The sequence below is a fragment of the Rhea pennata genome, chromosome 2, assembly GCF_028389875.1.
Source record: "Rhea pennata isolate bPtePen1 chromosome 2, bPtePen1.pri, whole genome shotgun sequence".
NCBI lineage: Eukaryota > Metazoa > Chordata > Aves > Rheiformes > Rheidae > Rhea > Rhea pennata.
The window spans coordinates 33,389,138-33,402,696 of record NC_084664.1 but is presented as its reverse complement, the minus strand read 5'-3'; the positions used below and the strand labels follow the sequence as shown (position 1 = coordinate 33,402,696).

The 13,559-nt window shown below is 34.2% G+C and overlaps 1 protein-coding gene across 5 annotated transcripts in view; it reads left to right on the top strand.

The window, feature by feature from the left end:
* The window catches only part of SNX13 (sorting nexin 13), a 77,804-nt gene that overhangs the window by 40,922 nt on the left and 23,323 nt on the right, over nucleotides 1–13,559 (top strand). For 4 of the 5 annotated variants that reach the window (XM_062569198.1, XM_062569196.1, XM_062569195.1 and 1 more), the window contains 7 exons: nucleotides 2,754–2,892; nucleotides 3,433–3,521; nucleotides 4,429–4,528; nucleotides 5,523–5,716; nucleotides 7,927–8,031; nucleotides 9,918–10,050; nucleotides 12,822–12,859. In XM_062569198.1, the coding sequence (XP_062425182.1) occupies nucleotides 2,754–2,892; nucleotides 3,433–3,521; nucleotides 4,429–4,528; nucleotides 5,523–5,716; nucleotides 7,927–8,031; nucleotides 9,918–10,050; nucleotides 12,822–12,859 (798 nt within the window). The remainder of the gene's footprint in view (nucleotides 1–2,753; nucleotides 2,893–3,432; nucleotides 3,522–4,428; nucleotides 4,529–5,522; nucleotides 5,717–7,926; nucleotides 8,032–9,917; nucleotides 10,051–12,821; nucleotides 12,860–13,559) is intronic. The other variant, XM_062569199.1, reaches the window with a different exon arrangement.

The window sequence follows — 13,559 nt, the reverse complement described above, 5'->3', positions numbered from 1 at the left end:
TTTATGAAAGATGTGGGTGCAGTGAGTTTAGCTTTGAATGGTAAAGGCAGCATCAGAATTCAGCCCTTTGGAGCTGTGTGCACATGCTGCAAAGCTGCCAGCCTTCCCATAATCCCTGTGTTGCATTCACAGCACAGTTTGCAGTGATCTCAATAGCAGGGCAGACTTCTGAAGATACTCCTCTTCACTAATACAGATCCCTTTGAGTACCTAAAGCAGGTTCATTGTGTGCCAATACTAGGACAGCAATTGTGCGGAAAAATAATATATATTGAAATAGTTTAAGGTTATTTACAAAGATATCTGAATTAGGATTTCAGAAGTTATACTATTTTTTTCCATTAGGTTATGGTTACATGGTAGGGTTTTTTTTTTTTTTTTTTTTTTTTTTTAATAATTCTATATATTTAAAATCCCTTACACTAGAGATATGTAGACTTGCAGGGAACCTTAGCCAAGCTGAAACCTTTCCAGTGGTCTTACTGTTTTTTGCCTACTTAACTGAGGAGATGGATAGTAGCACTAGGAAGTTGATGGGCTTTGAACATGGGGATGACATGTTTTTCCAGGTACCTTTATAGTAGTATTTTTAAAAACAGAAAACAATAGCATAATTTTTTTGGCTACACAAATACTTCATCTTTCTTGGTCCATTTCTTCTACCAAGCTTGATTCTTCTTCCCAATTTTTTCTAACTTATCTTTATGTATTTTTTTAAGGCTACCTTTATCTCATTCTTCACTAAAGTTTTCATTTTAATTCCACTTACTATTCTTCTATCTAAATGTTTATCATCCATCTATTTAAACACTTCTGGACTTTGTACAAGCCTTCCTCAGCCTCCTTTACCAGAACTTCCAAATTTTTGCCCAACTACTCCAGTTGCTTTGACTCTTGTTGCCTTGGCAGATCTTTTCAAAGAGTAGTTTGCTTCAGTTTTAGGTTTTATTCCTCTCAGTTTCAGTAGTCAAGACTGCTCACTGTTCTTCATGAGTCTGGCTTTGTCTGTCTTTTTTTTTCTTACTGTCTGAGCTGGTTGCCTCCTTCTTCTGTGTTTTCTAGGTTAAGATCTACAATAAGATTTCCCTTCCTCCATGTGTTTTCCAAGAATTGACACAGCCTGTTATAGGGACTTAGGGCTAGAGTATGTTCAGTGCAGAGCATACCTCAAGAACAACTTTTAGCAAGCATATACTGTACAAATTTTGTCCAGATTCATGTAAATAAGGAAGGAAGAGTACTTCTTAGTTGTGGTAATTTATAGAGAAAATAATGGAAGAAAAGGTTGTTAATGTTTAGCTTAAGGAAAATTTCAGACTTTTCCCATACTTTTGTTTCTTAGGGTTGAAGCATCATAAAACAAACTAAAAAAACAGGAAGAAAACTTGAGATAAAGGCACAGCATGTAAAATTTTTGTCCTAAGCAACTGCAAAACCACATTTTATCATGGGACATATTGGTCAACTTTATGGGTGGGACTGATAGGTCTAGCTGTTTAAAAACTAAGCTTTTTTTTGTTTGTGGGGAAAGCAGTTCTTCCTACAAGTCTTAATTTCTGAATAATAGTGTCCAGTTTGTGGGTGATTTTTTTTTTTAATCTTTACTATTTTTACCTTGGAAAAAGTGAAGCAGAATCCCAGGATTCAATTTTCTACACTATTTAGTGGAAAGATTTTAATTTAGCAGTGTTTTGAGCAGGAAATTGGACTAGATGTCCTCCAGAGCTCACTTCCAACTAAAAATATTCTATAATTTTATTAAGAGCCTTATTCTTTGAATTGAGAAAAAGCAGTTAGGTCTCTGGATAATCATCCAGTTTTTCCAGATTATCAGGATTATCATCCAGATAATCATCTCCTAAAGCTTGTTGTGGAAGAAAAGGGAAATAAGTACTTGAGATTCAAGATTACAGTATTTAGTGCAAGAAAGCATCATATGGCAGTGGTGGCTGTAGCTTAGGGACAGACAGTTTGTGTCTGGCAAGCTAGAACTGCTCTGATGGAGGGAATGACTCCATTGACCCTCAGAACTGGAGGCTACACATACAGATGGCTTGCAGATGTCCTGTTTCATTTTTCTTTTGGAATTCTGAAAATTTTGCACTTCTTTCAAAATTTGTCTAGTTTTATAATATACAAATAACCCCAAAAGGAAGGTTTTGAAGCATCAAGATTTCTTTTACAGACTTCATGAAGCAAAATGTGACTTTCTTGGGGAAAGTCATTTACTGTAAAAACATGCGTCTTTTCAATGAATTTGGGAACTCTGAGCATGAAAACGGACTTAATGGAATAGATCCTTTAGTTTTACTTATTTTGCTTGAAGTTTTCGTATAAATATACATACTAGTAAAATATTTTGTGCATTACAATTTTTTGCAATGATCTGATGAAGACCATAGGAACTTGTATAATACATCAGTATTAATATTTATGAATGTTTAATATCTGCGCTTAGTTTGGATTTACATGAAAGGTATAAATATTCTGGGGGTGTCATAGTCTGATCTCTTTAATTCTGTTGAATTGGAAATTTTGGAAAGTGAATTTGTTTAGATGTATTTAAAAAATGAAAATTTGGGAGGTTAAATCCTTGCATAAATTGTTCACGTTAAGGTGTGAATATCAAAGCTAAATTTTGAACTACGTTCTCAAAAGACCACTTTGCAAAGCTATGTCGTTTCATGAAAATAATCTTAAGTGCTTTTACGTGTTTTGCATTATTCACATGGTAAACTGTCTGTATGTTTCAGATTCGTGATTCCAACTGTAACTATGAGGCCTTTATGAATATTATTAAATTAAGTGACAATATAGGCGAGTTGGAAGCCGTGAAAGATAAAGCAAGTGAAGAACTGCAATATCTTCGATCTCTAGATACAGCAGGAGATGGTTAGTACTGTATCATTTTACAAAAAAATTGAGTGTTTACCAGCGTGATCTTTGAAGAACATTCCAACAAAATATAAACTCTTTTATACAACATAGTATAAAATATTTTGTTATTTAAAAGAAATGATTTTTGCAGAGTTCAAATTTGGACCTTTTTTGTGTTTAAAAGACAGATTTTGTTTTATTATCTTTTTTTTTTGTATGTGTAGCACTTACCTAGTACTTGTCATTTTTCTTGTATAGACTCGTTGGCTAGATAAAGTTATACTTCCACTAAATTGAAACTTGCTGGAATGGTGATCCTAAATTTCAATACTTTTTGTTAAGGACTGGACAGATAGCAGTAGAAATCAAGAGGTGAAAAAGAAAAGTATTTCTTCATATTCACTTAATCGATAGAATATTTAAACTTTACTGCGAGATTGATTATATCCTATTCATTCTTTTGCACTTCTTAGTTGTTTGATGTTTCTAGAGTATTTCAGGACAAGAGTTTACTTGCTACTCTGTCTTTTTTAATCCTCTTGTTTTTCCTTTCAGATATCAACACTATAAAAAATCAAATAAACAGTTTATTATATGTTGTTAAAGTATGTGATTCAAGAATACAGAGGTTGCAGTCAGGAAAAGTAAGTATTTTAGAGTGATTACAGCTGTGAAAGAGTGAAGTTGCAAGTGACTTAGTAATTCTAACTTTTTAACTAATGCAGTTGGAAACAACTTGAAGTATGCAGGTTAACTGGATACATTATACAATTGAAGTTACTCTTTTGTATTTGCAGTTTTACTATGGAAAAAATAATCATATAACATTCATGTGTTTAGAGATTTTATCTTTTGGTTTCTAGCTTTAATAGTTTAGATATGTCAATACATTTTAAATTATTCTTACTATTGCATTTGAAATGTTGAAATGTTCTGTAGCTGATGAATGAAGTATCTTTGTGTTTCTACATGTAGATTCAGTTCTTACTTTGCTGTTACTGTGTGTACCTTTCATACCTCAAGTTCACTTCTTGGCAGAGTTCTCTTTTCTTGTTGATAAAGGTACCATGTGCTGGTTATTTCCAGTATTTTACAATGCCTTGCAGACTTGTATTTTATGAAATGTGTTCGCGAAAGTCTAAGGCAAACTGGATGTTAAATTTAAGAACCCAATTTGTGTGTGTGTGTGTGTTAGTTCAACAATGTTGTACTGATGAATTCAAGTTGTGACCTACACCCCATCAAATTATGAAATTAATTCATCTCATTAATTCATTTTCATGCTACTGTCACCATTTATGGGAGATTTGGCTTTAATTTGACAGGTATAGCACTACAAAAAAGGCAGTATTAAAAGCCAGCATTCTAGATGGAAGAAATAATCCATGCTGAAGACATAGTTATGAGAAGATAGCTTTGCAATCTTGGTTTTCACCAGTAGTGACGATGAAAATAGTTAAGCTGTTTTATTATCTATGGTGTGTTTTTATGACTACTTAAGTAAAATTTTTTAAAAGGTAACTTAAACCCTTTGAACACACCTTTTTACAGGAAATAGATACTGTGAAACTGGCAGCAAACTTTGGAAAACTTTGCACAGTCCCTCTGGACCATATTCTGGTAGACAATGTTGCACTACAATTTTTTATGGGTATGTGTTAATTTATCTTATTTGCTGTTTGTTTGTTTTTGTAAAGCATAAGGTAACCCACAAGAGTGTATACTTGAAATTGCTAAACGTAAGTATCTGTTGAGAGCTAAATATGTATAAGCTCCTTGCCGGAGGGAACTAAAACTTTTTTTACATAAGAGTCCACAATTAGCTGCTCAGAACATCATATACTTCTGCAAGATTAGTATTAACAGAGGGATGAGTATTGAAGCAAACTTGACACAAGCTTTTGGAATTTCTTTGTCAGTTAACAAGTTTGTGTTCAGAACAGAATCATTGCAAGAATTGCTTAGAGTTTCATAATTGAATGACTCCGAAACTTAATCACCATTGTTGTTAGCTTTACTTTTGCTGGCCTAGTAGAAGCCAGGACTGCAGATGTTAGATTTAAGTATTGAAGATTACAGAGCTACCAAAGGTTCCTTAATTGAGAACCTAAATTACATAATTAAATCTATGTACCATTTTAGTTTTATCATGTTATCAGCAGATTGATAGAGGGATTATAGATCAGGTAATTTATATTTAGTATTTCCTAATGCGTTATTCTTTCCTGTAAATGAATCATGCTGTTGATAATCATTACTGAAAATACTGAACAGTTTTATTGCTGCTGATAGTCTTTTTAATGCAGTAGCTGCACGTGATTTGTTAGCATTCCAATTTGAACTTCCTGTCAACTCATATCATGCTGCTCAAGCCTGTATCCACACAACAATGACTATGATTCGGTTTTGACATGTGCGTTTTAAGATTAACTGCATTGTTCTAAACTGTGCTCCAAATTTTGTTTACCAGTTATCAGCAATATGTATATAGTACTTGATTATTTTTGAGTCTAGATTACAACTGTTCTAGTCAATTTTCAATATGTAGTCAGATCCTGGAGTTCTGTATTTAATTATAATCTCAGAGAATTCTTATTCTAAGATGTGCACTAACAATTATAGTTGTGTGTTTTTACTTTTTGTAGATTACATGCAGCAGACTGGTGGCCAAGCACATCTGTTTTTCTGGATGACAGTGGAAGGATACAGGGTTACAGCACAGCAGCAGCTGGAGGTATTGCAGAGCCGGCAAAAAGACGGAAAGCATCAGACTAATCAAACCAAAGGTCTATTAAGAGCAGCAGCAGTTGGAGTTTATGAGCAATATTTATCAGAGAAGGTAGGAATAACTTATTTCTGAGTTATTTAAAATTTACTCTTTCTACAACTAGTTGTCTGTTAGTTATGGCCATGTTAATACGAAATGTACATGATGTAGCTCAGCTTGTTCATGAATCGTCATTTAAGCTGTTACCTGCATGTCTCCTGCCCCCTTACACCAAGCACTGAGAAAGTAATTTGTTTTAGCTGTTTCTTTAAAAAAAAGACTTGTGTTGCCAATGACTGTCCTAATCAAATGTACTAGATACATTCTTCAAAAGTTGATTTTCTATTTATAAAGGCAAAACTTAAGAAAATGTGAAAACAAAATAAGGAATTACTTCCCTCTGTGTTCTCCTTTCTCTCTTCCCTTCCTTTCTCTCTCCTCCTCCCCCCACCTGGTTGAGAACAAAAGTTTGCTACAAAATGCAAAGCACTGTTTGTGTAAAACTGGATTAAAGCTGAGTTTTCAGATGAAATAACTTCCGGTGCATCTACAACTGTGTGTCTAAATTGCTAAAGCATCACCCTGTTAGGTGTTCTTTGTCGTACTAAACTTCAATATTTTCAGTAGTCTTGTAATAATGGAGTTTGTATTTCAGTGAAAGAAAACATCTGTCAACTTGTGTTCTGAATCTGTGTATGTATAAAAAACAATTCTCAACTCACACAAAAGCTTCCTTCAACAAATTATTCTTCAAGTGTGTTGTAATGTTTCTCTTTCTGCATTGTTTCCTTCACTTTGGTTTTTCACCTGAATAGTATGTTGACACAGTCTCCTTTAGACTGTCTGAAGCTTGCTCTGCTGGATTTTCAGCTGACTGAAAACTAGCAAGCTCAAAGTCAGAAAACACCTAATCCTAGAGCTATTATAAAGCTGACTAAGCACAGCTGAGAGGCTGAGTTTATAGCTTGAGCAGGCTGCATTGAGTGTGGTTCAGAGCTGACTCCTGTGTCTGGTACAGAAAATTGAGAAGGGGTGTGAACTTGGGCCTGTCTAAAAGAATGCCTAACAAGGCGGTAGTTTGAAATTTGTCATACCAAAGGATGACTGAGAATCTGACAGCTGGTTAGTATGCTGTCCCTTTTGGTAGCTGTAATAGCATCTACATAAAAAAAATGTTGTGATACTGTTCCTGGTAGTTTCTGCAGAACTTGACAGAATTGATAATTGATTAAAGAATCACAGAATAGTTGATGTTGGAAGGGACCTGAGGAGATCATCTAGTCCAACTTCCCTGCTTGAGAAGGGTCACCTCGAGTATGTTAGATGGGGTTGCATCCAGGCAGATTTTGAATATCTCCAGAGAAGGAGACTCCACAACCTCTCTGGGCAACCTGTTCCAGGGCTCCGTCACTCTCACAGGGAAGAAATTCCCCCTCATGGTCAGGCGGAACTGCCTGTGGTTCAGTTTGTGCCCATTGCTTTTTGTCCTTTCACATGGCACTACTGAAAAGAGTTTGTCCTGTCCCCTTGACGCCCTCCCTTCAGGTACTTGTACACGTTGATAAGATCCCCCCTCAGTCTTCTCTTCCCCAGGCTGAAGAGGCCCAGCTCTCGCAGCCATTCCTCGTAGGGTAGATGCTCCAGCCCTCTGATCATCCCGTAGCCCTACACTGGACTCTCTCCAGCATCTCCATGTCTCTCTCGTACTGGGGAGCCCAGAACTGGACACAGTACTCGAGAGGAGGCCTCCCCAGGGCTGAGTAGAGGGGCAAGATCACCTCCCTCGACCCGCCAGCAACAGTCTTCCCAATGCACCCCAGAAGACCATTGGTTTTCTTGGCCACAAGGGCACATTGCTGGCTCATAGTCAACTTGTCCAGATTAGTCATTCCTCAGATGCTTTTGGACCTCATCCATTTACTTTCTAATCAACTTCTTCATTTCTGAGTCTAGACCTTATTATTTGTGAAAAAAAAACCAGCTTGTTCTCAGGCCTGAGTAAATCTTGCTTGGATACTCAAGCTAATGAGCATAATGTTATTAAGGCAATTCTTAGTATTTAATCCTGAAATTTCTGAATTTGAACACATACTCTTTGCATCTCATTGCATTTTTTTTCTGGCTTCTCTGTGTATTCTAGACAGTTCTGGAACTAGAAATACCTATCAAGAAGAAACTGAGTTTACTTGCAGAATTATGGAATTATGTATTGGATTTTATTTGTGGAAAATAGAAGCTTTTTATTTTTATGCTGCAAAAGTTGATTTAGATCTCTATGGCAGGCATCTCCGAGAGTTAATATTGATGACAACTTAGTAGCAAAACTGGCAGAAACACTGAACCATGAGGATCCAACACCCGAAATCTTTGATGACATTCAGAGAAAGGTATACTCTATTCATCCTGTATTTCTGAGGAATTGTTAAGACTATCAAACTTCACTGCAGCCGTTAGACAGGAGGAGGGAACTCACATATCTGAATTCTCAAATCTATTTTACCATTTTTTTTATTTTATAAAATCATATTCTAAATTGCTAACTTCTGCTCAGTCATAAGTAGCATGTGATTTTAAAAGCAACAGGTGGAAAGAGTAGCATCCAGTATGAAATTAGTCATGAAGCAAAACTAAAATTGTGGAGTTATTTTATTTATTTGTTTGTTTTATGCACCAATCTAAGAAAATGTGCCAGTGTAGAATAGCAGCTAAGTGGTACGATATTAATCCATTTTGAGCTGTCTTTTTGAAAGCTGATTGTAGGCCTATTAACAAATTCAATATTGTATCTCCACCAAGGAGTTAATACGGTAACATAAATACTAAGCTCATATGAAAAATACCAAGTGTTGTCTCTTCAAAATAAACTTAACAAAACTCAGATTTTTGACTATTCCATTTCAGTGTATTTCTGCAAGTTTACACAGTGTGGCGCTCAGAAGCAGTATGTAACAAAGATAACTGTAATTTTGGTACTTGCACACATAGATTTTTTGTCACTTTAATATAAGTATTTAAATATGAATGAGTGAATGATTAATATTCCATCAGCAAATTACTTATCCAGTCTAACAGATTTTTTAAAAAATTTAGGTCACTAACTTAATGTTCTCATTTAAGTTGAAAGTTAGGGATACAAGCCGTAAAACTTAAAATCACTGTTGTACTTGAGGCACACATTTAGGCCTAATGAAAACACCTTGTAAAATATATGTTGCACAAAAGAGGTTACGAGGGCCTTGCATGTGGTTTCTTTATACTGAAGACAGCATAAAATTCTCATGTGTTATAATAGAAATTGACTTCCTCAGACTTGCATGAAAAATTTTTCCATTCTTATCAGATGACAGTACTGTATTTCTTTGTACAAAATGTTCTGTTAAAAATTCTCACTATTAAGTTAACATGAATATCCAAAACATACATGTAGTAGTTTCTACTACATATAAATATTTGTCTGTTCATATGTGTCTGTGCATGTGTATGTGTGTGTATTTTTTTAACAGTACTTTGTAGGAATCAGTGAAGATCTATTTTCTTAAGTCAATTTTCTAGGGACTTAAAAAGTCGCACAATATATATTCTGCCTTTTAAAATCCTTATGTACATAAATTGCCAGTTGCCTTTGTGATAAACCTCGTTTGTGTAACTGGTAAGTAGATAGCTGTAGGACTGGACGCGATGACACTGGAAAAAAGGTGATAGCAGTATAGCAGGAAAGCAGTGAGCCGCTGTATAGACACCTTTTTGTGGTGATGTCGCTAAATCTTTTTACTGTAGGATTTGACTGTAATGACTGAACTGGAAATTTTCAGAAATGTGGTACAGTCTGTGATCTTTCCTTCCTTCTTTTCCTCCTTCTCACCTCCCTCCCTAAGTGTGTGCAAATCTATAGTTCATCAACAAAGGAGGACTCTGAGCAATAAGCTTTGTAAAATGGTAATAGCTAAATATAGTGCAATCGGGGTAAGAGGAGAGGAAGGAAATATTTATACTTAGTATGCTACTTTCTGTGCTATCCACATATACTCTCTCTGATAAGAATGTTATTTTCTGAGATTCTATTATACTTTTAATGGAAGTGTAGTGAGAACTAATTGTGTTAAGACTAAGCCTGCATTGAAATTTCACATGAAGTAGGATTTAAAGAAAACCCATATATAAGGAATAGAACCCACTGATATATGTTGATCAAATAGAATTTATGGAGACTTATATGATTAATGAAAAAGTTGATGAATATTCCTAAGGTTAGTATTTCTTTTATTTCAATAAGGTATATGACTTGATGCTGCGAGATGAAAGATTCTACCCTTCATTCAAGCAGAATGTATTGTATGTGCGTATGTTAGCTGAGCTGGATATGCTGAAGGATCCTAGTTTCAGAGGATCAGATGATGGTGAAGGAGGTGAGCTCCTTATTTGTAAGAGTGGTGGGTTTTTCTTTCTTTTTTTTGACCATTCTTTTTTCTGCCTTAATATGAAAATAATGAAATTGTACATATCCTTTCTGAGAAAACAAAGCTCTTACAGTATCTCTGATTTTTAGTATTAGTGTATCCTGTTTTCCTGTTTGTGCTTTCTTTTCTTCTTTTCTTTTTCTTTTTTTTTTTTTTTTTTTTTTTTTTTTTTTTTTTAATAAAGTGTTTTGAAAATCAAATGCTTTTTTCCCTAATAAGTTTTAGCAACTGTGTGACTCTGTCACTTGCATTTCTTTTCAGAATACTGAGGTGCTTCCACTTGCTGGGTTGTTTTAACACATAACTATTCATCATCTAAAAAATAGAACCTAAAAGTATGTAAAATATGTAGGTTTTTAAAGCCCTTTGGAAAACTGCAAAGCTGGGAACTTTTTTCTTTAAGTGATGAATTGAGCTTACAACTCTAAGATGTTGTTTCTTGATCGTATGTAGAACTAGGAAGCCTTTGCTTCTGGAATGTTCATTTTATACGTTTTCCCCGTGTTTCCTATTGTATTCCTTGAAATATCTTCTGATTTTCTTTTTATAGTTTACCTTCCTTTGAATTCTTCTCAGGAATGTAGTGCCTAGAGAGTGATCTTAGCATGGCTCCCGTTCTACTCACGAATACATTTTTTTTTCCTTGAACACCTTAATGTACATTTTTGAATAAACTGAAAGGTATGCCTAAGAATTTAAAAAACTAAAAATGGAAGGAAGATTGTGTGCTTTACTACCACCTAGTGGTATACTTTGTTAATGTCTGAAAAATCATAAGAATTAAATTGTAAAGGTCTGTTTTGATCATCTTTTGTTTCTCTCAATATTAAATTTAGTTGCTCCGTCACATTGTTTTAGTTTTGAAATGGTCCTACTGATGTAGCTATCTTCAATGTCTCTGCAAAACCTAAATTAGTATACACAGTATTTAATGACATTTTTGCCATCCTCGTGTTCATTATCATATTCTCAAATTCTTCTGCCTAACTATTATATCTTGTTCTTTTTTGTTTGGTGTTTTTTGCCTCTGTAGTTATTGGCCAATTTTTGTGAATATAATGCTACAAATATTTTCATGTGCTAGTTCTGTTCCATAACTCTTAATTTGTTCATTTAACAATTTTCAATCTTCTGAGAATCTTTGCATAGTTTTATCTGGGTCAGATATAGGTCAGGTCATTCCCAGGTATATATTTACCTGAATGTGTATATTTAACAAAATCTTTAACAAATATTGGATGCAGTCCTTCCACTAAAAACTGCCTAAATAGAATAAAATATTAATGTATTCTTAAAGCAAATAGGAATAAAAGTAAGTCTATCCCTTATTTGTCAGTTAAGGAGCATAAGCATGCAATTCGTGTTTTCTCTAGAGACAGAATATCGAAGGATTCTGAAGTCTTACAGATTTAAGCAAACTTCATGTGGAAGGTATTAAAAAGGAATTCAGAGGATGCCGGATGGTATTTGGAATTTACTGCTGGAATTTGGTGTTTGCCAGTTTTTGGTTTGCTGCTAGCAAACCTAAGTGCAGCATGTACAACTCAGTTTGCTATTTGTAGCTATTTTTTGTCTTCGTAAGGTGGAAGTAACAGAACTAGTTGCGTCATTTAACTTTGTGAATGCTGGTGTGGCTCATCCTTTGTATGCTGCTGTGGAGAGGGAAGAGGAGAGTTATTTCTGTGCTTTTTTTGTTATCTTTGTTTTTGAGGGGGTGTACAGGAATTTACTATACACCGTGTGTGTAATATCTTCCTTAAGAATTTTTGTTTGTTTTTCTGTTATATTTTGTCTTGTTTTAATTTCACTTCCATGCTGGTTTTGAGATGTTTTAATTCTAGTATGTGGAAGAAACCAGATCTTTCCAGGGACCTGAACAGGTGTCCTCAATCTATTGAATTCTCTTAAAAGCTATTATGCCTTCTGAAGTAGTACAAAGCTATGTATACCATGCTGCCATAGTATACATGGTGAATAAGGACATACCTGTGTTCTTTTTGAACAAATTATTTAGTATTCCTCTGTTAAGTTAAATTATTACCTGTATGAAGCTGTTGTATACCTCATATGAGAGTTCAGGTAATTATAGTAACCTGTCCTTTTGTCCCTCTCTGCTTCTGCACTCCTGAGTCTTGTTTTTGTTGTTGTTGTTTTCTTTCTTTTCTTATAAATGCTTTTGGGTAAGATGGCTAGCTGAAAACAATTCTATTGAATAAAATTGCATAAATATTTTTCATTTGCAAAATTAGTTAATAGAGGAACATTTTAATATTCAGACTGAAGAAAGTTTTTTAAATCTGTTTTCTGACAAAGCTAGTAAATATTTCATCATTCCAAACTTTTATGTCCCTGTAGTTAGTCCCAAGAAGTCAGCAAGTTCTCATTAACTGAAGTACAAAGCTGACTGATACCTTTTTAACTGTTAAGCTAACGTCTTAAAAAAGCAATTTAATATGATGATAAGAGCTTAAAATAAAAAAAAAATTCTCTCTGGAGGATTTGTTTCATATAGCTATATGTACTTGTACACATTTTCCTTTATATTTTTTTATTGGAAGCTCTAAGTGCTTAGATACCACACACAACACTTGTGCAATAAGAGAGTTGTCCAATTTTCAATAATGTTTTGTCTTTGCAGGTTTTTTTAATCATTTGTGTGGCCTGGCTTTAGAAAAAAATCTAACTTGTTTTTTCCATTCTCCTTTCCTTACTACTCCCAGAATCCTTTAATGGATCTCCTACTGGCAGCATAAATCTGGTAAGTGTTGCTTTCCCCCTGCCACCCCTTCCTTCAATAGTGGAGAAAGTGTTATGAAGTAGTTTGAACTGTGTATATATTAGGGAGTTTACTGCATTACAGTTTAATTTCAGATAAAACTTACCTTGCTGTTAAATCAAACTGAAACAAACCTCAGATATTAATTAATTTGTAAGATAAACCCATCTTTTTTGCACTTCTCCATGTATGTCATAAAATACATGCACTGTTTTCCTGTGAGAAACTATAAATTCAATTACAATTAATCAGTTTATGCAAAAAATGCTTTCTTATCAATGGTCTTTTTTTTTAAATAGGCATGAGTTTGGGGTTAGATGGTAATAAGTGGAAAAAATTCTTTGAAATCTCGAAGAATTAAATTGAAATAAATTCTAAAATGTGTCATTTAATTAATTTTTTGTAGTTTTTCAAGATAGGACTTGATTATGAAACATGGGAAAAGTCTAGATTTTATCTATTCCAAATGTGAATCTTCATTTTATAACCATAGCACTTTCAAATTCACATTTTGGTATAAAATGTTTAAGCAATTCTTGACTGTATAAGTTTGTCAGACCCCTTTCTTTATTACGTACATGAATCTAAAAACTTGATGACGTCTGTAGACATATTTCATGGTTTCATGAAATAAATATGAAAGTAGTTGTATACTTTTCATCTGTGATCTTTCAAATGGTTT